This window comes from Sceloporus undulatus, chromosome 1, assembly GCF_019175285.1.
Source record: "Sceloporus undulatus isolate JIND9_A2432 ecotype Alabama chromosome 1, SceUnd_v1.1, whole genome shotgun sequence".
Lineage (NCBI taxonomy): Eukaryota > Metazoa > Chordata > Lepidosauria > Squamata > Phrynosomatidae > Sceloporus > Sceloporus undulatus.
Genome location: NC_056522.1, coordinates 257,841,476 through 257,865,960, shown reverse-complemented (window position 1 = coordinate 257,865,960; position 24,485 = coordinate 257,841,476). Strand labels below are relative to the sequence as shown.

At 42.3% G+C, this 24,485-nt stretch overlaps 1 protein-coding gene across 4 annotated transcripts; it reads left to right on the top strand.

Moving 5' to 3' along the window:
- The first annotated feature begins 118 nt into the window (after positions 1 to 118).
- On the top strand, positions 119 to 15,568 carry LOC121934416 (lysosomal membrane ascorbate-dependent ferrireductase CYB561A3). 4 transcript variants are annotated; one of them, XM_042474891.1, is made up of 6 exons: positions 119 to 251; positions 10,628 to 10,834; positions 11,065 to 11,273; positions 12,785 to 12,939; positions 14,276 to 14,432; positions 15,209 to 15,568. In XM_042474891.1, the coding sequence occupies exons 1-6, from the start codon at positions 167 to 169 to the stop codon at positions 15,230 to 15,232; spliced, it is 837 nt and encodes a 278-aa protein (XP_042330825.1). In that variant the 5' UTR covers positions 119 to 166; the 3' UTR covers positions 15,233 to 15,568. The 4 variants fall into 4 exon arrangements, with proteins under 4 accessions (XP_042330825.1, XP_042330842.1, XP_042330833.1 ...); XM_042474908.1 differs by lacking the exon at positions 119 to 251 and adding an exon at positions 260 to 321; XM_042474899.1 differs by lacking the exon at positions 119 to 251 and adding an exon at positions 9,658 to 9,790.
- Positions 15,569 to 24,485: the final 8,917 nt, after the last annotated feature.

Sequence of the window (24,485 nt, the reverse complement as noted above, 5' to 3'; positions counted from 1 at the left end):
CCCTGCTTGCAGGGAGAAATGGATGGAACCGGTTCTTCCTCAGGAAAGGTGTTTTGAGGCGGGACTCTCTTTAAAAAACTACATTTCCCAGAGATCCCTCTGCAGGCGGGAAGGAGTGGGCGGGGCCACAGACGAGTCAGCGAGGGTCTTAAGAGCTTAGCGGGCAATGAGCGGAACTGACAGCGCTGAAGGGTCTGTGGAACTCTGGAACTACAGTTCCCGGCGTCCCCCGCGTCTCAGGCGGAAGCGAGGTGGGCGACATTTCTTTCATGTTTGGGCTCTCTCGGATTGTGGCTTTGGGCTGGGATGAATGCTGAGAAGGCAAGGGAATGGATAGGCTTTTTCTCCCTGTGAGAAAGAACCACATGGCGAATATTTCTGTTCCAATTAATTAATTTAACGTATTGGTTTAATTAATTAATTGGTTTTTAGATGATTTTAAATGTTTTATGTTTTTATTGGGTTTTTTTAAAGAATCTGTTTCTGCCTGTGAGCCGCCTTGGGTCCCTTTTGGGAGAAAGGCGACATACAAATGAAAATAGTAATAATAATAATAATAATAATATGATTTAATTATTGATTAATTTTATTTAATTAATTAATTGCAACTTCCAGTACATATTTCACGGGATTATCATTATTTTGAACCTTCTGCTCTCAAAAGCATGGGTTCCTTGTGCACAAGGCTGCCCTCTTTCTTGTGCCTTTGAGTGCTTTGCTGAAGAGGCTCTTCCCTGAAACTCCCTCAGGGCAGATTGCTTGCTTGCTTGCTTGCCTCCAGAGTCTTAATCCAGTTGACACATAGTTCATTGCCTGATAGGTAACTTTAATAACTAGATAGTTAGAATTGTATAGTTAAAAGCACAGCGCTTGTGTGTATACACATACACACAGCATTACTTGTATATAATGTGGGGGGGGGGGGACCAAGCAAGTAGCCATATGGTTCACATTCAAAAGCAAAGTGAGGAGTAGCATAATATTCTTTCTTATTACCTCCCTCCCTCTTGCAAACTTTACAAAGGAGCAAAGATGGTATGAGTTCTCCCAGGACCCTTCCATCAAGTATGTTGTTACAAAAAAGGGGAGCAAAGGGAAGAGACAAGAAATCCTGATTGGTTGGCCATTGTTATTATTTCTGAGGGGTTATTCACACTGTGAAAGTAATCCAGGATGAATCTGGGTTGTGCTGCCATTGTTCACACACATCCTGAATGCACCCGGTTAAATTATTTTTTTTGGGGGGGGGGAGTTACCAAAAAAGCCCACTTAATCCAGGATAATCAATATTGAGTTTTTCTCCGAGTTTGTAAAAAATTTCTGCATCCTCAGTGGTGTGAATAACCGATCTGGATAGACTGAAATAGAGTGGGTATAAAACTCTGCATGCCTTGAACATGGTCTGAATGTATTTGCAGAGTCAACTCCATCTTTATTCAAGTGCTTGCACATGTGAGCAACCAAAACTGCAGAGATGCACATCAATGCAGTTCTATAGTGTGAATAGCAAACCCAGAATGTGTGAGATGATTGGCATCCTTGTGCTAAAAAAACCCGACTTCTGAACAACCCCTAAAGCTACCAGGTGTTTGCAGCAGGTTTTGTAAACCAAGAAGATGTTAAAAATACCAGATTTCTGCTCACTGGGATGTACAATTCATGGTGATTCTCCATCCCCACAAAACAGGGATATGGTCTGAATTACAGTGTAGTCTGTTGTACATGAAGATAGACACCCCAATAAAGCAAGTAACTAGCACCTTAAAAGAGAATGTTAAACTTCACAGGGAGAGCCAGCATAGTGTAGTGGTTTGGGCACTGGACTGTGACCAGCGTTCAAATCCCAGTTTAGCCATGTAAACCCACTGGGTGACCTTGGACAAGTCACACTCTCTCAGCCTCAGTGGATGGCAATGGTAAACCCCCGCTGAAGAAACTTGCCAAGAAAACTCTGTGATAGCCTTACGGTTGACATATGTTGGAACTGACATTGAGGCACACAACAACAACAGACACCACAGGGCTTGACATTCCATTGCTCATTCTGTGAGACTGGAGGTGGTTCCCTCGGAGTGTAGTGGAGTCTCCTTCCTTGGAGGTCTTTAAGCAGAAGCTGGATGGTCATCTGTCAGGGATGCTTTGATTGGGCTTTCCTGCATGGCAGGGGGTTGGACTGGATGGCTCTTGTGGTCTCTTCCAACTCTACGGTTCTATGATTCCTTATTTAATACAAATAATGAGCTGCCTGAAGGAGGAACTGAAGTTTCTGCACCCCTCTGTGCATCATGACAGGTTTTGGGCCACCCTAAGGTCAGGTACCTCTGCTTTTAGAGGATGGTCTGCTCCAAGGTGTCCCAGCATGATTTGTCCCCCATGCCTTTGTGTATGCATTTAGCTATTGTTCTGTCTCCTGAACAAAATGTCAGTGAAGTTCAGGACTCAATGGCCATCCAAGACATGTGTCACAGATAAAATCTATTCATGAACTCAGTGTCCCCATATTCTGTTGAAATTATTAGGTCTTTACTGTTCAGCTATTAATCAATAAGCACCTAGGGGAAGCAGCAAAGTACCAAAACATATTTTACCACAACAACATATTGTCACACACATGTATTGATCAGCATTTTCAGAGTTGTTAATATTGTGAGGATTTTACGTCTCTTCTTCTGAATCTCCCCTTTGTATTGACCCCTAGACCTGATTTTTACAAAACAGAAATTATTTAGTAGTTCCCATTTCACAGCTTCTTATTAGTCTGAAACTGGCTTGGAAAGCTTTCTTTATCCAGAGAGTACTACCAAACCACATCTAAACCTAAGTAGAAAATAATAAGGGTCATGTTTGTGCACCCTACAATCAAATTTTAGTCACAACTAGTGTCCTCTGTCAGATGGCAGAGTACTGTCCAGAGTACTTTCCAGCCCAAAACTTGGTCAATACCTGGACCAAACTTTGGTCAATACCTGGAACATCGACCTTACTAAGGCTACCGACACAATTGCTCTCAAGCGTCCTTGCCATCCTGCTTCAAACCGCCAACCATGGTATACAGAAGAACTTAGGAAGATGAAGTGGGTTGGACAATGACTAGAGTGCGCTTGGCAAGATACTCGATTCTTATCTGACAGAACTTGTCATAGGAAATTCCTTCATTCCTATAGAGAGGCAATAGGTGCAGCACAGAGAGCCTTCTCTTCTGCACGTATTGCGCCTGCAGAGTCTTATCCAGCAGAGCTGTTTAGGGTGGTGAGGGAACTAACACAGGTTCCACCTGTGCAGAATCCTTTACTTAACCCAACAACGACCTGCTGTGATGCATTTAACAACTACTTTGCAGATAAAGAGCCGAGTTATAACAGAATCAACTGATGAAGTGTCCAGCAACTCCACTGATGTGGTTATACTGGATCAATTTCAATCTGTAAGTACTGATGACGTGGACAGGCTCCTTGGAAGAGTGAGGAAAACAACTTGCCCTCTTGACCCTTGCCCTTTGTGGCTGGCCGTCCAGGGGGATGATGCCCTAAGGAAGTTCTTAAGGGACATCATCAATGCATCCCTTAGGGAGGGTCATGTTCCATCCTGTTTAAAGCAAGCTGCGGTTAGGCCCCTCCTGAAAAAACCTTCCCTTGACCCCCTGGATATGAAGAACCATAGACCAGTCTCTCTACTACCATTTCTAAGCAAGTTGATTGAGAGAGCAGTTGCTCTTCAACTCCAAGCTTTCTTGGAGAAATTGAAGCTGAAATCTTACGGTATTGGCTCCGAACCCAGGCATTGGGATACAACCTCCAATCCTAGAAGGGTTCACACTCTCCTCAAAAGACTGTGTTTGTAGTCTGGGGGTGCTCCTAGATTCGTCACTTCACATGACAAATCAGGTGAATGTGACGGTCAAGAGTGCCTGTTACCAGCTTCGGCTGATACACCAGCTGCGCTCTTTGCTGGAAGTCAGTCCTGAGGAATAGCAAAATAAGGACTCAGAAAATGCAAATGGGAAACCATTCAGAGTCAGGGGCTTTCGCAGCAGATAATGATCACCAATTAGCAGACGTTAATCCTCTTTTGCATTAGCCTCCCAGCCTGAGGCCAGCCTTCAACACAGAACAATACACATGCAAATCACTCCTGCATTCCCAGGCTCACAGATGCTGACGAAACATCAGGAAGAAACTTTTCTGGAACATGGCCACATAGCCCGAAAACCCCACAAAAACTATGGATGCCGGATATGAAAGCCTTCAACTTTACAGCGAAACTTTTATTGGCCAACAAAAATGCAAAAAATACATTATACAAGCTTTTGAAGCTTCACTGGCTGCTTTAACAGGCAAAGGTGTTAAAACTCATACAGGAAACAAAAAGTAATTATAGAGATACAGGCCTGCATTTTCTCTCAGATGTTATTTTTGTTGTCAAGATGATCTGGAGAGCTCTCAATGCAAACAGAGGCTTCTCCCCTTTTTGGCCATGTGGGAATAAGAGGCAAAGGGTAGACAGTAAAAGACAGGCAATACAATTTCAGATCCATTAGCAGCAGCAAAGTAACTTTGGCCTCATAAAGACAGGCTAAAATAAAGCTGCTTCAGACCACTTTGGAGGTATGGTGTTTAAATGATGCATGCGTCCTAAGAGTCCAGAAGCCATGCCAAAGCCACGCTCCAGTCCTAAAGACTGGAGCGCAGATTTGATGCAGCTTCTGGACTCTTAGGACGCATGCATCATTTAAATAGCATACCTCCAAAGTGGCCCGAAGCAGCTTTATTTCGGCCTGTCTGTATGGCGCCTTTGATCAGGATTCATGCTAACTGTTCTGTACAGTGCTGATGGTTAGGCAAAGAACACCAAGACGTCTCTGTACTGTTAACATCTAGAAAAACTTGCAGGTGCTATATAGGTAAAACTTGCCAACTGTAGTCATAATGAAAGAGTTTTATCTTTGTTGGAGTTAGAAACATCAAAGAGTTAAATCTCAGACCATTAATTTGCTCTTGTTAAAATTTCCCCTGTTGTGGCAAAATTTGTTATCTCCAAATCCAGGAAACATGGTCAGAGTTAGCTGTTTTGGCCATGCAGCAAAATAGAACAACAACAAATCAAAAATCCACAAAACAGGGATAGCTTTATTGGCCAGCCTAGTTCTCACGTGGCCAAAAAGAGGAGTGGATGGAACTGCCCAAGAGCTCACAGCTGTTGAGTTTAGTGCTTCATGCCAACCTGTTTTTCCAGAAAGGTGAACACTTATTCTTTTACGGTGATAGTGAAAGCCTGGTACATGTGTGAATGTGGAAGACTGCCAGTATTGTACAGTTGCTAGTGTGCTTGTCTAATCATAGAATCATAGAATCGTAGAGTTGGAAGAGACCACTAGGGCCATCCAGTCCAACCCCCTGCCATGCAGGAAATCCAAATCAAAGCATCCCTGACAGATGGCCATCCAGCCTCTGTTTAAAGACCTCCAAGGAAGGAGACTCTATCACCCTCCGAGGGAGTGCATTCCATTGTCGAACAGCCCTAACTGTCAGGAAGTTCCTCCTAATGTTCAGGTGGAATCTCTTTTCCTGTAGCTTGCATCCATTGTTCCGGGTCCTGTTTTCTGGAGCAGCAGAAAACAAGCTTGCTCCCTCTTCAACATGACATCCTTTCAAATATTTAAACAGGGCTATCATATCGCCTCTTAACCTTCTTTTCTCCAGGCTAAACATCCCCAGCTCCCTAAGTCGTTCCTCATAGGGCATGGTTTCCAGACCCTTCACCATTTTAGTCGCCCTCCTTTCGACACGCTCCAGTTTCTCAATGTCCTTTCTGAATTGTGGCGCCCAGAACTGGACACAATATTCTAGGTGGGGCCTGACCAGAGCAGAATACAGTGGCACTATTACTTCTCTTGATCTAGACACTATACTTCTATTGATGCAGCCTAAAATAGCATTGGCCTTTTTAGCTGCCGCATCACACTGTTCACTCATGTTCAACTTGTGGTCTACTTGGACTCCTAGATCCCTTTCACACGTAGTTTCATTCAGCCAGGTGTCACCCATCCTATATCTGTGCATTTTATTTTTCCGCCCTAAGTGCAATACCTTACATTTCTCCGTGTTGAATTTCATTTTGTTAGCTTTGGCCCAGCTTTCTAGTCTATTCAGGTCATTTTGAATCTTGATCCTGTCCTCTGGGGTATTAGCTATTTGGTGTCATCTGCAAATTTGATAAGTATGCTCCCAATTCTGTCATCCAGGTCATTGATAAAGATGTTGAATAGCACTGGGCCCAGGACAGAGCCTTGTGGGACCCCACTGGTCACTTCTCTCCAGGATGAAAAGGAGCCATTGTTGAGCACCCTTTGGGTTCGGCCGGTCAACCAATTACAGATCCATTTAACAGTTCCTTTGTCTAGCCCACATTTTACAAGCTTGTTTGCAAGAATGTCATGGGGAACCTTGTCAAAGGCCTTACTGAAATCAAGATATACTATATCCACAGCATTCCCTTCATCTACCAAGCTGGTAATTTTATCAAAGAAAGAGATTAGGTTTTGTCTGCATAACTTGTTTCTCTGAAACCCATGTTGACCTTTTGTGATTATGGCATTGCCTTCTAGATGTTCACAGACTCTCTGTTTAATGATCTGCTCCAGAATCTTTCCTAGTACTGATGTCAGACTAACTGGACGATAATTGTTGGGATCCTCTTTTTTCCCCTTTTTGAAGATGGGGACAATGTTTGCCCTCCGCCAGTCTGCTGGGATCTCTCCTGTTTTCCAGAAGTTTTCAAATATGATTGCCAATGGCTCCGATATTACATTTGCCAGTTCTTTTAATACCCTTGGATGGAGTTCATCTGGTCCCGGAGACTTAAATTCATTTAGATTAATAAGGTGTTCCTCTACTATCTCTTTACTTATTCTGTACTGAAATGCCCCTATCCTGTCCTCTGCTCCATTATCCTCAGGTTGAGCACCCTTTTCTTTTTCTGAGAAGACTGAGGCAAAGAAGGTGTTGAGTAATTCTGCCTTTTCTCTGTCTTCTGTTAGCATTTTGCCATCTTCTCCACGCAGTGGCCCTCCCATTTCCTTCTTCCTTTTGCTGCGGACATATCCAAAAAAGCCCTTTTTATTGTTCTTAACCTCTCTAGCAAGCCTGAGTTCATTCTGCGCTTTAGCTTTTCTGACTTTACCCCTACACATGCCTGCTATTTCTTTGAATTCCTTTTTTGTGATTTCCCCCTTTTTCCATTTCTTGTACATGTTAAATTTCAAACTTAGCTCAGTTGAAAGTTGCTTAGTCATCCATCCTGGTTTCTTGAGACACCTCCCGTTTTTCTTTCTCACTGGAACTGTTTGAAATTGTGCCTTCAGTATCTCCCTTTTGAGAAAGTCCCATCCGTCCTGAACTCCTTTATCTTTTAGTATTTCTGACCATGGAATCGCCCTCAATACTTCTCTAAGTTTACTGAAATCCGCTCTCCTAAAGTCTAGGATGCGTGTCTGACTATGCCTGGCTTCTCCTTTCCACTGTATTACAAACTCCAGGAGAACATGGTCACTTCCACCTAATGATCCCACTACTTGCACCCCATTAACCAAGTCATCCTTGTTGGTTAGGATCAGATCTAAAATAGCTGACCCCCTTGTTGCCTCTTCCACCTTTTGGACCATGAAATTGTCTTCCAGGCAAGTGAGGAATTTGTTAGACCTTGAGGATTTTGCTGAGTTTGACTTCCAGCAAATATCAGGATAGTTGAAGTCGCCCATCACTACTACATCTCTCTTTTCTGACTGTGTGGTCATCTGTTCTAGAAAGATATCATCCAATTCCTCAGTCTGACTTGGGGGTCTGTAGTAGACTCCCACCGTAACATCCTTGTTGTTTCCCTCCCCTTTGATTCTTATCCAGATGCTCTCCACCTGGCTTCCATGATTGATGTCCTGGATCTCTTCACTGGTGTAAATATCTCTGACATATAGTGCTGTTCCTCCTCCTTTCCTGTTTGGCCTATTTCTCTTAATAAGGTTATACCCCTCTATTTCCACATTCCAATCATGAGACTCATCCCACCAGGTTTCAGTGATGCCTATTATATCATATTTGCTTTGTTGTACTAGGAGTTCGAGTTCATCTTGCTTATTTCCCATGCTCTGTGCATTAGTGTAGAGACATCGCAGACCATAGTTCCCTTTTACATGCTGCCTGTGCAAGTTTTTTTGCCTCCCACTGTTGGGTCCTTGCACTTTTTTTCTTGTTTCCTCTATGTCAGTTTGACTATTTTCGCCATCCCTTTCGTCTTCCTTAATATTGTCTCCCTTCCCCTCGGAACTCAGTTTAAAGCCCTCCTAATCAAGTTCTTGAGACTGTTGGCAAAAACATTTCTTCCAACTGGCGTGAGATGCAACCCGTCTGTTGCAAGAAGTCCCTCCTCATGGAACCGCAGCCCATGATCGAAGAATCCAAATCCTTCTCGGCGGCACCATCTGCGAAGCCAGTTGTTCACATCCGCTATTTTCCTCTCCCTTCCTGGACCATGCCCTTCAACTGGCAGAAGAGATGAGATGACAACCTGTACATCCATTCCTTTCAGCTTCCTACCAAGCGCCTCGTAATCCCTTTTGATGTTCTGCAGGCTGTGTCTTGCAGTATCATTGGTTCCCACGTGGACCAAAAGGAAGGGGTATTTGTCAGTAGGCTTGACCAGTCTTGTCAGCCTCTCTGTCACATCCTGGATCTTTGCACCTGGAAGACAACACACCTCTCGAGACATCTTGTCAGGCCTACATATCACTGCTTCTGTACCCCTGAGCAAGGAGTCCCCCACTACGATCACACGCCTCCTCCGAGGCTTAGCAGCGACTGTTCCATCGGGTGGGACTCTCAGGCTCCCCTGCTCTGTCCCTGAAGTCTAATCCTTATACCCTGTGTCTGTATCTTGGAATAATTCCCTTTTTGAACCATAACTTTCAGAATTCCCAGCCAGCTTGACAAATGGTTGTAACATTTCCAAGTTTGGTCTGTGGCTAGCCTTTTTTATATTTTGCTTTGACATTCAGTTCTGTCTCCTTGCCTTCAAGTTTGGAGTCTTCAGCAGACCCCCTTAACCTGGAAGAGTCAACATGTGTAAAGTAATCTTTCATTTAGTTCATGGTCTTCTCAGGTCTTTCTCTGGACTTGGGGCACAGGACTTTTTGTCAGTTTTCTCCTGCACACGCCACTGACCCCAGTAACTTCCCAGTCCTTCTCTCTTCTTAAATTGCCCTTGACAAATTTGTCTTAGATGATTGGTGGTTCCTCTCCTTCTAGAAGGCAAGTAGTCAAGCTAATCAGGTAGTACCAGGAGCCAGACTTTGTCTGACTTTGTTATCACACTGGTCACATCTGCTACATAGTTGACACTCTGGCTAATTTTTTTGACTAAACACATCCTCAAGTACATAGATTTAGTAACCTATGTAAATGCCAACATATAAATGTAGATCTTAACATGGGTCTCTGCTCTTATCAGTTAGAAGAAACAATTCCACAATGTCACTACCTAGTTGTGTATGACTGAAAGAGACTGGCTGCATTTAGAGAAGGAAGTGAAATAAAGTTGTCTACTCTCTCTCTCCATCTCCCCTGAACACCCTTGATCTGTGAAGAGAGATATGTAGCTCACCATTGGCAAACTTTGAATGCACCCTGTTTATCTAGTTAGTTCTGCTTTGAAAGCAGAAGTTGAGACTATCTTGTGACTGCTACCACCCTACAGGAAACAGTAGGTGCAGGCGCAACATCTGTGCAGGGCAGTTGTCAAGGTGGGAAGGCTATGTGTTCTGTCTCTTGGCTTTGGGCACTTTGGAACAGAAACTGAAATCCCTAGTGCGGTTTATTTCTTGCTCACTTGGGCTTGGCTACAATGATTTTTCTGTATTTGTGGAAGAACATTGTTATGTCTCCAAGTTGAATCCAGAAAGAGCCAGTCTTAATTTCTCATTGGGTGCTGGTGACACTTGCATTAATGCTTGCTTCAGCTCATGGAAGAACCTGGAAAACCAGATGGCAGACTGGCACATGATCTTTGCTTCTACACATTTAATTTAATAGGAGTAGCGTCCTGCCTGGTAATAGCATGGATTCATTCTAGATTCTGTAGAAAGCTGGCAAAGACCTGATGATCAGCCTACCAATAACTGTTTTCAGTACTCTAAGTACTTACTAGAGGTGCTTGGCTAATGATCCCGTGGCATTCCTATGTAAATTGGCTTTAGAAAGAATGGAAGGAATATCAGTTACAGGCTATTTGGATGTTGTGCTTCACTTAGAATGTGATCTGCTTTAATCAGCCGGGGAAAGGAGATCCAAGAGTTTTCTCTCTTCCCCCAAGCTGTGGTGTTTGATGTGTGTTCTACTTGCCTGGTAATTAATGTCCTCTAAAGCACCTCCTCTGGCCCTGCCTTTGTGGCTCCTCCCTCATTGGATTATAAAAGAAGAAATCTGAAGCAGGATGTCCAGAAGTCTGAAGACAAAGCAGTTCAGTGGAACATAGAAGGGACAGAAGCCAGTAAAGAATAGGGAATGATGAATGATACCATCTAACAAGAAATAACCTACATCATTTTGACAACTGGCTCTTCTCTTTTTTCTTCTCTTAGACGTGTTCTACAGTAGCAGCGAGATGTCTGGTATCTCATTCCTGCCATTTTCCATCCTGCTAGGAGTTCTAGGAATCTTGTGTGTGGGCTTCACCGTGTATTGGAGCCACCACTGGCTTGGTGGCTTTGCCTGGGATGGAACGGATCATATGTTCAACTGGCACCCAGTTCTCATGGTGACAGGCATGCTAGTCTTGTATGGCATTGGTAAGTGGAAAGGTGATCTGGGGCCATACTGGTTCCCTACTCTGCACCCCAATAGACAAATCTGGAAGCAAGCGAGCTGCTGTTGTGTCCAGAGAACTTGGAAAAAGGACTGTTTGGGACTGCATCTGGCCTGGGGGATTTGGAAATTGCAGTCCCAACTGGTTTGGGGGGGGTATTGGTGGGGGAAGCCATAACTCTTTTATCCCTGATGACTTCTTCCTCCCTTGCAGCGGCACTAGTGTATCGGGCGCCCCTCTCCTGGGAAGGACCCAAGCTCCCATGGAAGCTGCTGCATGCATCCCTGACCTTGACAGCATTTATTCTTGTTGTCCTGGGACTAGTAGCTGTCTTTGGGTATCACAATGGGCAGGGTATCCCAAACATGTACTCACTACACAGCTGGATAGGTCTGTCTGCTGTGCTGCTCTTCTCCTGCCAGGTTGGTAAAAAAGAAAACTAATACTTTGTGCCTGCAATCCTGTATGGTCCAGCATAGCATATTTGTTCTGCATGCGGACATATGCTAGGTTGAGCCATATACCATCTAATTTGCCATATAGCTTCTAGAGCTCCCCTCCTGTGCCTTGTGAGGAGCAGGCAGGATCAGAGACGCATCTGGCTACGTCTCTGTAGCCAAACACAAATTTATAGCAGCCTTGAGATCTGCTGGTGTCCTCTGGAAGTCTCAGCACTGCTGTAACCATTGTACATCTGAGTATGGAGACGTAGCCAAACATGTCTCTGATCCTGCCTACTCCCCATGTGGCAGAGAAGGAGAGGGGCTTCGGACTCTGTACAGTACATTGGGAGAGGAGGCTTTGGGCAGTGTGGAGTGGGGAAAGGAATACCAACTTCCACAGCACCCCAAGAAAGACACAAAGAGAAACTTATATGTGTTTATGTTCCTAACAGAATGCCAATCTCTGTATGTTTCTTTTAAACATTTCTATTTCTTAGAAAGGGGGCCAGAGTGTTAAAATTGAATCACCACAGCAGCCTAAAAGAGGCGCTGTTAACCATAAGGGCTAACAGAGGATGGTAATTCCATGACAAAGCACATGCTTTGCATTCAGAAGGTCTGAGATTCAGCTCTTGGCATCTCCAGGGAAGGCTGAGAAAGACCAGTGTCTGAAAGCCTTGGGAGCCTCTGTCCATCTGTTAACAGTAGTGAGCTAAGTGGATCAAATAGTCTGACACAGTGTAAAACAGCTTTTTATGTCCTAAGAATAGCCAGCTGGTAGCTGTCAGCAAAGTTACTCTTTTGGACTACAACTCCCAAACTTAAGCTAGCAGGGGGAATTCTAGGAAATATGGTCTGAAAAAGTAATGTTCCCAGGCACTGTCAATTGGGGTGCGGTTCAAATAGCTTGGTTGTTTGTCTCCAGTCGTGTAGAGAGACTTTATGTCTCTTGTAGCAGAATTAGTTGCTAACTGGGAATTCCTGTACTCTTTGGGAGTGAATGGTTTGTCCTTTTTGCAAATTTTGTGGGTTGGGGGGTCATGTATTCCTCCCCCTGCTTTCTGATTCCTTCACATTGCACAGACACACACACAAGAGTGTTAAATTCTCATTTTATTTGTATTTAATAAAATGCAACATATCCTATTCTTTGCCCTTGATATGTGTGCTATCACAATACAATAGAAACAGGATAAAAATATCATTGCTTGCTATAGTTAATTGGTTGCTATGACCACCAGACTCTAGCTGCTTTATGTTCATAGTCCTATATTATGTATTACTTCTTTATTACCATACTACCTATTATTATTCAAATTACTAGTGCAGACTCATTGAATCATTTGCTGAATGATTGATTATCTCCAATGTAAATTCCATAGATTCCATGGATTTACTCTAGTTGGAACTAGCAATTGCATTTAAGCTTTACATTTAAAGCCATTCTGAAATTGTGACAAATAAACTAATTTTTGTTTTTCTCCTTTCAGTGGTTAATGGGGTTTTCTTCTTTCCTGCTGCCTTGGGCTCCACTTTGGCTCCGAGCCCTCTACAAACCCATCCATGTCTTCTTTGGCTCTGCTATCCTTTCCTTGGTTGTGGCAGCCTGCATCTCTGGCATTATTGAAAAGCTATTCTTCAGGCTGTGAGTAGCAGAACTCTTATGTTGAGGTGCAATCTCTTTTCTGGTAGCTTGCATCCATTGTTCTGGGTCCAGTTCTCTGGGGCAGCAGAAAACAAGCTTGCTCCCTCCTCAATATGACATCCCTTTAGATATTTAAACAGGGCTATCATATCACCTCTTAACATTCTTTTCTCCAGGCTAAACATTCCCAGCTCCAGTTTCTCAATGTCCTTTTTGAATTGTGGTGGCCAGAACTGGACACAATATTCCAGGTGGGGCCTAACCAAAGCAGAATAGAGTGGCACCTTTACTTCTTTTGATCTAGACACTATACTTTTATTGATGCAGCCTAAAATTGCATTGGCCTTTTTAGCTGCCACATTGCACTGTGGACTCATGTTCAACTTGTGGTCCATGGACATGTAGTCTCGTTCAGCTAGGTGTCCTCAATCCTATATCTGTGCATTTCATTTTTCCGCCCTAAGTGCAGTACCTTACATTTCTCCATGTTGAATTTCATTTTGTTAGCTTTGGCCCAGCTTTCTAGTCTATTCAGGTCGTTTTGAATTTTGATCCTGTCCTCTGGAGTATTAGCTATTCCTCCGAAACATAACACTTTAAAAGATTGGGTTTGAAGTGCTATACTGTTTTAATTGTACTGTTTTCAAGCACTTTTATCTTTTTAAATTGCATTTTATTCTTTTAATATGTGATGTGTTTTAATACTATAATTTGTATGTTTTCAAAATGTATTGTTCTTCTAAATGGTGTGCTGCTTTGGGTCCCAATTTTTTGGGGAAAACAGGAAATAATAATAATAATAATAATAATAATAATAATAATAATAATAATACCATCACGCAGAATAGGTTCAGTGTTCTGCTGTCATGGAAGCCACCATCCAACACTAGGAGTTGCTATATGCAGATCTCTCCTATTGGGAGATAAATGTTGGGTTCCAGGTGCAGGAGCAAATATGTGGGATTGGAACTTGAAATGTAATGGGTGACTGTAAGCCAGTAATTTTCACTTTCAATAGCAAGTACATTTCAGACTGATCTCCTCCCCACCCCCAAGTTTGTTACAGAGATGAAGCAGAAGAGAGTCGTTTAAGCTGCCTTGAGCTCATTGTGGAAAACATGGGACATAGATGTAACAAATATGTCCAACCATAAACCAATATAGATTATCTGGCATAGCTACAGGACTGATAGCTCAATTCTTATGTGCTAAAGGATGGGATTATATATGATCCAAAAGATCTTATTGGTAACACTTCCTTATTTCTGGGTCTCTCATGAAGTATGTGAGCTGCTACTGTTTTCTCATAAAACTTGTTCTCTTTCTGTCCCTTTAGATCAAAATCACCAACACCCTATTCCAGTCTTCCTACAGAAGCTTGGTTTGGTAATGTCCTTGGGATGCTAATCCTGGTCTTTGCACTGTTGGTGTTGTGGGCTCTGGCTAGACCAGCATGGAAACGTCCAGATGTGAGTTCAGAAGACAACCAAGAGGTGAAAAATTAAATTGGTTTATAATTCCTATCTGGAGAGTTCAGATCCTGGAAAAGATCTTTTGGGAAGGGAACAGAATCTTATACTAGCTAATCTGAGGGTTACCAGTGTCAGTATGTTTTTGAACAAAGAGATATCCAGTATCTCTCTGTATGACTGGATATAATACAGTATATAGGGGTACCCCGGGTTACGAATTTAATTCGTTCCGCCGCCGCTTTCGTAACCCGAAAATCTTCGCAAGCCGAAAAACCCCATAGGCGCTAATAGCGAAAGCCGCGATTTCGTGCGAAAAAGCGCCGAAAAGCACCAAAAATTTTTTCGTAACCCGAAATAACCTTCGTAACCCGGAACAGTTTTTTTGAATGGATTTTTTTCGTAACCCGGAAATTTCGTAAGGCGGCGCATTCGTATCCCGGGGTACCACTGTATAAATAAAATAATCCTCCAGCCTGCACAACAGCTACCAGATGGTGCTGAGCAGTTACAGTCCTTCCACCTAAATGGGGAGTACCCATTACCCTACCTCCCACATTTCATGTGCCATTGTGCTAGCAGAGAGAGCCTTAAGATCCACTGGGATTAAATAGGTTCTCTGACTTGTACTGCAACTGTTATCCATTTTAGAGGACTGCACTCCAATATAAGATCTGGAGGGCCACACAATCCTCATTTTAGAGGTTTGGTCTGAATTTTCCTTGCAAGATGACACATCCTAGGCCAGATGAGACATTTGATAGCCTTTGACACTGACTCCTGGTCTGCTTCCTCTACAGCCTTTGCTACGTGGAACCAGATGAAATGTTATGAAGCAGCTCTGCAGAACAATCAAGAGGTGGTGTAATGGTCGTTCTTCACTGAGATCTACAGCCTTAACTCACTGCTGTCTTCAGTATGGGTTTGTGTCTTGAATCAGTGCAGTAAGAAAAGCAGCAAGCTTGCCAATCTGGTCTTCTGGGTGTCTATTAGATACTTCTGCTTTTTGATGGCTTGAAGTACTTTTGCTACTATGGACAGCCAACCAGCTCTGAACAGCCTGTTCTCTATTTGCTATGTAGCTTCCAGGTTTTGTGTATATTTTTATGGCTCATTAGAAACTTAAATTATCAGCTGAAATAAATGATTTCGTTTAACTCTTTTGGTGTTCAGGTCACTCAGCATTAATTGTGGGCTCACCATGCTTCTTTGTCTCCCTTCTTATAGGGCATCTGTATGATACTGCGATTCATTCTCCCCCTGTATTTTCCCTCTGTATGGTTCTTTTGTTTTTCACCAGACCACAGAAAGCCTGAGTTTAAAAAAAAGAACAGCAAGGTAACACAATGGCCAGAATTCTTTTGTTGCACTGTACTGACATAGGCAGTGGTAGCAGGAACAAAACAAACAAAAAACAGCAGTATACACTGCAACCATGAAAGCAGGCAGGCACTGGAGAAATAAGCCACTTGGAGCTTGTAGATTTTGAATCATAGAGTTGGAAAGGACCTCATGGGCCATAGAGTTCAACCACCTGCTCAGTGCAGGATCTCCAGCTAGACCATCGCCAACAGGTAGCTGTCCACTCTTTTTTTAAAGACATCCAGAAAAGGAGACTTATTATTATTATTTGCTGTTTTGTTATTTTCTAGGCAGTTGGTTCCATTGCCAAACCATTCTCGCTGTCAAGAAGTTCCTTGTAATGCTCAACTGAAATTTTCCCTACTGTAACTTAAAACCATTAGACTTGTTCTACCTTCTGGTGCAGCAGAGAACAGGCCTACCCCTCCTTTCTGATTTAGCCTACTTTCCTTGCCGCCACAGTCAAAAGTGTAACTACTGATGTAGTGCACCAGCAAGACTGCAACCAGTGTCTGCAGGTGGATATGGCCTTGCTGCTGCTGCTTCTACCTTTCTGCAATGTATAGTGACAAAGGTGAATCTATTTTGACTTGGGGACCATTCAGACTACCTTTTGTACCAAATTATAACCTAGATTAAAAGTTGGAAGTTCCCATTGGCACTGGTTTAAACACATCAGAATTAGGGTCTTTCACACCCGAACCAGGGCAAATCCCCCTTAGAGCGGTTTTTTCAAAAGTGGATTATTTCCCGTGTCTTTTAGGAAAACCCGTTTCTTCCCTGCTACCAGAAAATGTGAACTTGGCCCCGGTCATGGGTCAAGTTCAGGGGAGGGATTTAGGGCAGAGGGAGGGAAGAGGGCAGAACATGCCTCCCCTCTCGCAGGTAGCTTCCTCTCTCTTTTTTTTTTTTGTAATTTTATTTTTGACTGATTATGTGAATGCTTGTTCTACAGGTTGATACATATTGGTAGAATGTGTCTGTAGCACATTGATAGAATGTGCTTTATTTCCCTTTCTGTTTGCTGCCAGCATGGCACATCACTTTTCAAGTGGCATTTTTAAAAATTATTTTTTTGTGTGTCATATGCGAATGCTACAATGCGAATGTTATAAATGTTTCCCTTTCAATTTGTCAAACTGATATAATGTGTGAATGCTTGTGCTACATGTGTATATGTAAGGAGAGGTGGCATTCTGGGGTGGCAATCAGAGGGAAAGCAGATGCAGAGATGGCATTCAGGTGGCCTCCCCTGCAAGCAATGTTGTTGTTGTTGTTGTTGTTATTATTATTATTATTGTGACAGATTATGCAAATGCTTTGGGCTGGAAGGGAAGGGAAGTGGCTGGCATGGGGGGGGGAGGCAAGGGCTTCGGAGGTGACATTGGGCTAGAAGGGAAGGGAAGAGGTTCCAAAGAGGAGGAAATGCTGGGCTGAAAGCGAAGGGGAAGCTAGAGGCTGGCATTCAGAGGGAAGGTTGTGGAAACCCATGACTTTGGGGGAGTCACACTCTCTCAGCCTCAGGGGAAAGGCAATGGCAAACCTCCTCGGAACCAATCTTGCCAAGAAAACCCCAGGATGGGATCATTTTAGGGTTGCCATAATCTGTAATGACCGAATACACACAACACACACCCACCCACCTGGAGGTTTTTAAATCTGACAAGTTGACAGAATATGTGCACACTGCTGCCAGTTTTTTTTAAAAAAAAGGAGGGGGAAAGCACCCATTTGGTTGGCCAATGGCTGTAGGATACGTCACCTTTGACGAAAGCGGAAGTGAATTTGATTAACAACAAAGGAGGCTCCATTTTAAAGTGGTACTGCAAATGTGAACTTCAGAGTGGCAAATTGCCCTGATCGAGGTAAAGGGTAGTGGGCACTTATAACTGGGCTGATTTGGTATGCGGGCAACTGGATCTACCCAGTTGTATCCAGAGCAAATGGGGCCTAAGTATGCTTTCTTACCTTCCTAGCTGATGCCATTTCATCACTCTTTTATTTGAGTTTTTAATCTATAGCTATATCTATATTTTAATTGGCAGTGCAAATCTTTTTTGGCTATATTTTTAATGTTACATGTCTTACATAACCATAAATAGATTATAATATTTTTAAAAAGTTTCATTGGTGGGCAAAGAAAGGTTGATCCTTTGAAAATGGCTGAGAAGTCCCTCCTACTACTCATCCTAGCAAGGTTCTTGTTGCTTCTTGCTTTTTGACAAGTCGGTTTTCACCCCTACCAGCTATGTGCAGGGGAGCAACTTATCTACTGGCCATGGAAGTCAATAGGAAACAGATGGCATTGCCTTGCAACGAGTGAGGATGCTGCATTTTTCGAAAAAACTAGTCGAAGGCAAAAGTGTGTTCCCTTTCAACAGTAGGGACCTTGTTGGGTGGTGCGTTTCAGGGGAAAGAGGCTTATCCTGTCTGGCAAAGCCATGGAGACATTATGAGAACAAACAATGTCTTTATTTCTAATTAAACACTTCTTTTCTACACTTCCAATTCAAAAGAAACACTAAATTCTTTTTTGAGATTTCATAAACAACTACAGGGCAATCATGAATAAGAGCAATTACTAGCAGTTACCAGTCCAAAAGTGGTTGGTTCTGAAACTTTATCCTTCCAGCAGCAAATCCAATGTAGATGCACATCCATAAGGTCAGTATATGAGTGTGTTACATAGATATTAATCTTATGACAAGCTTTCCTTTTGTATTTCTATACCTCTCTGCAACTCCTTCCTAATAACACCATTCATATTTGATTAGTTTAAGAATGGTCTTATGTGAAAATGCCTCTTGTAAGCTTTCTAATGTTAATAGCTGAATTCTAGATTTAGTACATCCAGATTTTCTCACAGGTACTAGCATTATGGCCTTGGGCAAATCACATGCTCTCAGGGAAAGGCAATGGCAAACCTTCTACAAACAAATCTTGCCAAGAAAATTGGTTGATAGATTCGCCTGAGCGTGCTATAAATTGGAAATGACTTGAAGGCACACAACAACTAGCAGGATGCTTGGTGTTTTTCAAAGTATCTTGTTTCTTTTGAAGTTGTTACTTGGTGCATTCAAGAATATCTTTTTAAAAGGCTTTTCAGGTTAATACTCGCTATATGCTCTGCTCCTAATTTCTTTCCACACTAGGACACTATTGTAAAACATTTAGAGCATGAGTGAGCAACCTGAGTGTATCAAGGAATTCAATTTTGCCCCTCTGGGATTTCCTGTGAACTGTAAATTCCTAGCTGATGTAACAAATTCTAGCAACAAACTGGAATAAGCCACTTAAACAAGCAAGAAAACTTTCTATTGATGGCAGTTTCGTCAATTGCTACTGAATCCTGATGGCAAACGACACAAGTTTCTATAAAGTGAGCATTTTGTTGACTTGGTTTGCCACTGAATTTTGAAGCACAGTTTCTTACCACATTTCGGCACTTTAGTAGGAACATTTAGTAGGTCTTACCCAGATTTTAGGACTATTTTCTAGCATCTTTCATTTTATAGGCTGGGCATTATATCTTTTGAATTATTCCAATTTAATCTCCCAAATTGGGTGTGTCACTGGATTTTCCTTCCAGAAATGGGTATGTAATACATTCCTATGCACCCATACTCAGGCGACTTGTTTTCAGCTGCTCCAGAGACTAGGTCACATAGCAATGGATGCAAGCTCCAGGAAAAGAGATTCCACCTCAACATTAGGAGGAACTTCCTGACAGTAAGGGCTGTTCAACAGTGGAACAAACTCCCTCAGAGAGTGGTGGAGTCTCCTTCCTTGGAGGTCTTTAAGCAGAGGCTGGATGGCCATCTGTCACAGGGAATGCTTTGATTGAGAGTTCCTGTATGGCAGAATGGGGCTGGGCTGGATGGCCCTTGCGGTCTCTTCCAACTCTATGATTCTATGAACGTCTCTTTGCATTCAGTGTAACAGTTTTTACCTCCTTGGCTATTATTACCCTTAAAAAATAGGCAAAATTCAGCAGCTAGCTTTGTAATTCTTTTGTATAGTGAAACACCATTCTGATGCTGCTTTCAAGGAACTGAATAGCTCACCTGCAGTTAGCCCAAAGTTGGCAAATTGTTAACCCATGGGCCTCATGCAGCCCCAAGGCCTTTTTGGTGGTCCACAAAATATTTGAGCACCTCCATACCCTGAAATCATCCCCCTGCCCACTGTTGGAGGCTTCCAGGAATTGAGTTTTTATTGTTTTGGAGCTTTTCTTGCTTGGAAGGCCTTGAACCCCCACCACAAAGCCCCTGTAAGTTATTTTTTTTAAAAAATGGAACTGTAGTGTGGACACAAGCCTATTTTTCTAGTGCCTTACTTCTTCCCTCTCACTTCACTCATGGTTTTTCCCCTTCTGCCTCTATTGCCTATACCAGCACCAGCAGGATTCTAAACATGAGACATTGCCAGGTCATGAGATTGCATTGTTGTCTAAGCATAGACAAGTTTAAGACCTTGTGATCTCTATCCATACTTACTTCTGAGGTAACCCAATTTGCATCCTTTTGTAATTCTTATTTTGCCAAGTCATCCTGCCAGACATTCTTTTAACTATAAAAATCCCCATTGGCACTAGCATTGAGAGAATGCCCATGAAAGACAGGCTGCCCTTCCATGGTTAACCACATTAAAAATCCCATATTGAAACAAGCAATGTGTGTGTATCATTTCTGGGTCAAGGATCAGCCCTTGGCATGAAATTAAATTTGGGGCTGAATAAAACTTATTGATGTCACCAGATTGAGAATAATGATTTGAGGCACAGCTATCCTTAACAGATGTTCCTTGTTCTCTAATTTTGATATAAAGAACTAGGAATAAGCCACTAAAATCTAGGACATGTTGGTAGGGGGAAATTAACCTATTTTCTCAGTCATCATCAGCTCCTTGTATGGATAATTTTTGCTGCCTGTCCAACATAAGGCTTTATTCTTCTCAAAGGTCTTGTATACACATGGCTTGATATGATCCTTAGGTCATAAGGGAGAGGAATTGCTGGATGACATGGATTATCTTGAACAGTGCTTCTCAGAATATGGTTTGGGGAAGGGAGAATTATTTTTTCTCAGTGTCCCAGGGACTGGCACCATGTTTGTGTCAATTGGCTACAATTTTTTCCCCTGGAAACTTACCAAGGACCAGCACTTTGATCTATAACTGTTTCGTTTCAGGCTTCAGACCTGGTTATGGAACAGAGACAATTTGGTAGTCTTGGGGGTTGTTCTATGCTGGAAACTGGACATGGACTGTGTTGTTTTTTGTGGGTTTTTCAGGCTATGTGGCCATGTTCCAGAAAAGTTCATGGCCACATAGTCTGAAAAACCCACAAAAAACTATGGATGTCGGCCATAAAAGCCTTCGACTTTACACGGACAGTGCTCTTACTGGATCCCTGTTAGACTTCTTTGCAACTTTCATCCCATCAATCGTGGTCATTTTCTGGGATAGGACTTAGTTTTGCAGGGGTCCAATCCTTCATGGAATAGCAAAGCTTGAAGGTGAAGGGACTCCTGTTCAATAGCAGTTGACCAGTTTAGTCTCTCAAGGCTCTTTTATCTTTGATATTGGAACCTGTCAACTTCTGAAGCTTGGTCCTAACAGAATCCTGATGACACCTATCTCTATTTCTCCTTTGCATCCAAGGCCTCTGTTTTAATTCTAAATTTGGATTAGTTTAACATGCTATGCACTTTCAACATGTTGGGAAACTTCCACCTCATCCAAAATCTACAACCAGACTATTGACTCTGGGGCCAACGTACAGAATACACTACTCCCTTGTTATGACAGCATAACTGACTTGTTCTGAGAACAGTTCATAGGGATGATTATGACCTGAGGTCCTATACAATTTGGATACAGAATATCTGAAGGACTGTATTATAGCCTGCTCTGGTAGAAGATGAAGCCCTTTTATCAGTCCCAGCACTTTCAGAGGCTTGTTTACTGAGGACACAAGACATTCTCTATAACTGCCTCCAGGCTGTGGAACTTCCTTTGACAGAAAAGCTGGAAAAGATCATGTTCAGATGACTTTTGGCAACTGATGGTTGCTGAGAAAAGGACTTTTAACTGTGGATACTTTAATGTTTTTACATTGTGTTTAATTCAACTGTGTATTAATGTTCAAAGACATAGCCATGTTAGTCTGGAAAATCCATATGCAAAGGGTTTCTGTAGCACCTTAAGAGACTAACTGAAAGAGAAAACTTAATAGCATAAGCTTTCATAGACTTCAACCTACTTTATCAGATGCATGTGTTTTATTGTGATATCACAAAGTTTAATGTGGTAACTTTTTTCTGTTTATCTTCTTGTGAACTATCTGGGTCCTACTTTTAGGGGAAAGGTAGGATATAAATAAAGCATACTTTCTTTATTTAAACTGGATAATATCTGGAACATGCAGACTGGTAGGCCTGTCTTCAATTCATGGACAAAGAATGGTGCTGGGGGAGCAAATGTGTAATGTCTTATGGCTTTTATTCAATAAAAGTGGCATCTTACTTCAGTTTCTCAAGTTCTATTTGTTTCTTCATTAAAACACAATTACAGACTGATGTTTCTTGTGCTGTACCTCTTTTCAAGGAAGCAGATCTTTAGGATACAAATTACATGGCCACTGTACTAAGTAGCTTTGTCTTCGTGTTGATCTCAACCCAGCTGATGAGACATATCCAAGACCCCCTGTCCTCTACTGCTCTGCCCAACTCCAAATTCATACTCATGATCTTTTTAATACAGTCCATCCATCTAGCTTGCGGCCTTCCTCTCTTTCTACTTCTCTCCACCTTTCCTAGCATTTTTTTCCCAATGATTCATATATTCTTGTGATGTGTCTAAAGTATGCCAGCCTAAGTTTTGTAATCCTGGCTTCTAGGGAGATTTCTAGCTTGATCTGCTCTAGGACCCATTTGTTTGTTTTTTTGGCCATCCATGGGATCCTTAGAACTGTTTTCCAGCACCACATCCGAAATGAATTGATTTTCTTCCTATATTAATTTTTAACTGTCCAGCTCTCACATCCATACACTGTAATGGGGAATACAATGGCTTGTATGATTGTAACTTTTGTGCTGCGTTATATCTCTCTGCCTTTTAGAATCTTTTCTAGTTCTTTCATAGCTTCCCTCCCCATTCTTAATCTTATTCTGATTTCCTGGCTGCAGTCCCCATTTCTATCCCAGATATGAGATTTTTTTTACTATTTCTATTTCCTCATTATCTAGTTTGAATTTATTCCCCAGTTTGTAAGCTAAGTAGCTTACAAAAACATGCTCAAAACAGTTCACAGGCTGATTTGTCCCTACTTGATTTGGATCTAGTCCTATAATTTAGCTACCATATAAATAACTTATTTCACTATACCTTTTAAGTATTTCAACATTTGCCTCTGTTGGTCACCCAGTAGCAATTTTAAGCTTACCACAACTTTTTAACTCTTCTTTAAATTTTTGTAAGCTTCTTAGAGGAAGGGATGTCTAAAAAATTTTAGTGTGTCCTTTAACTATAAGAAGTTTGAGAGATACTGGCTAAACCCATATACTTATAATCCTTACATAATTAACTCATATTTGTGAGCTGCAACTATTAAAACTATAGTACTTTTATGCCAAATTTCCTGAGTAAGAAAATTATTTCTTCAAAGACAAAAATGTTATGCTGCCCTAAAGGACACAGAACAATCTGGCTCAAATGTATAGTAGCATGCTTTTCAGAATTCAGATATACAAAATACTGAGTCAGAGAAGACCTATTCTATTTATGCAAAAAGGATTGTTATAAACAGTGAGGCACATAGTTGCTTAATAACCATTATTATTCCAGCATACCGATAACACTTAGTCTGTGTGTGTTTCCTGAAGGACCTAACTATAGCCCTTGCTAGATCAGACCAAGGTTTCTTTTAGTTCTTTCTGCTCAGACCACCTGATATGGAGTATAATAGTGACTCTAAACACATTTTTATAGGCTTGATAGGCTTTTTAATTTGAAAGAGTAAACTGGCCAAGTCCACCAAAACCATTTCTGCCTACCCCAGTAAAATATTCTTCAGCATCCATGGACTGTTCCATAGATACCCTGCTCTAATCATATAGAGGTAAATATTTTGAAATCTGGAGCACCTTAAAGCTGGCTTCTCACCATGGTGGGGTGGGAAAGCCGTGTTCGTGCTGGCGCAAAAAGGAGGCGCTGTTTGCCGCTCCTTTTTTGGCTGGCAAAAAAGCGGATTGGAGCCACGGCATTCAGTTGCCGCAGCCCCAATGCAGCTTTGTCAGGGGCAGCTTGAAGGCACCCATTCTGGGTGGTCTGTTTCGCCCCTTAGTTGACATAGTTGAATAAGAATGTTTAAAAGTTCTACAGCACTGGTTATGTTTAAGTCAAGGGTGGCAATTTTGCAGCCCTACAGGTACTGATAAACTGCAATTTTCTGCAGCCCTAGCTTGCATAACGGATAGTAAGGAATGCTGGAAGTGTGAAGTCAAAGGCTTTCATGGCCGGCATCCATAGTTTTTTGTGGGTTTCTTCGGGCTATGTGGCCATGTTCTAGAAGAGTTTCTTCCTGACGTTTCACCAGCATCTGTGGCACATCTCTTCTAGAACATGGCCACATAGCCTGAACCCCCCCCCCCCCCCAACAAAAACAATGCTGGAAGCTGCCAATCAACAGCCTCTGGAGGCCTACATAATTCCCAC

Coding starts and splice junctions, on each gene's coding strand:
- LOC121934416 (XM_042474891.1), top strand. CDS start 167: ATGAGCGGAACTGACAGCGCTGAAGGGTCTGTGGAACTCTGGAACTAC. Junction 252..10,627: donor GCGTCTCAGGCGGAAGCGAG/GTGGGCGACATT, acceptor TTCTTCTCTTAG/ACGTGTTCTACAGTAGCAGC. Junction 10,835..11,064: donor GCTAGTCTTGTATGGCATTG/GTAAGTGGAAAG, acceptor CCTCCCTTGCAG/CGGCACTAGTGTATCGGGCG.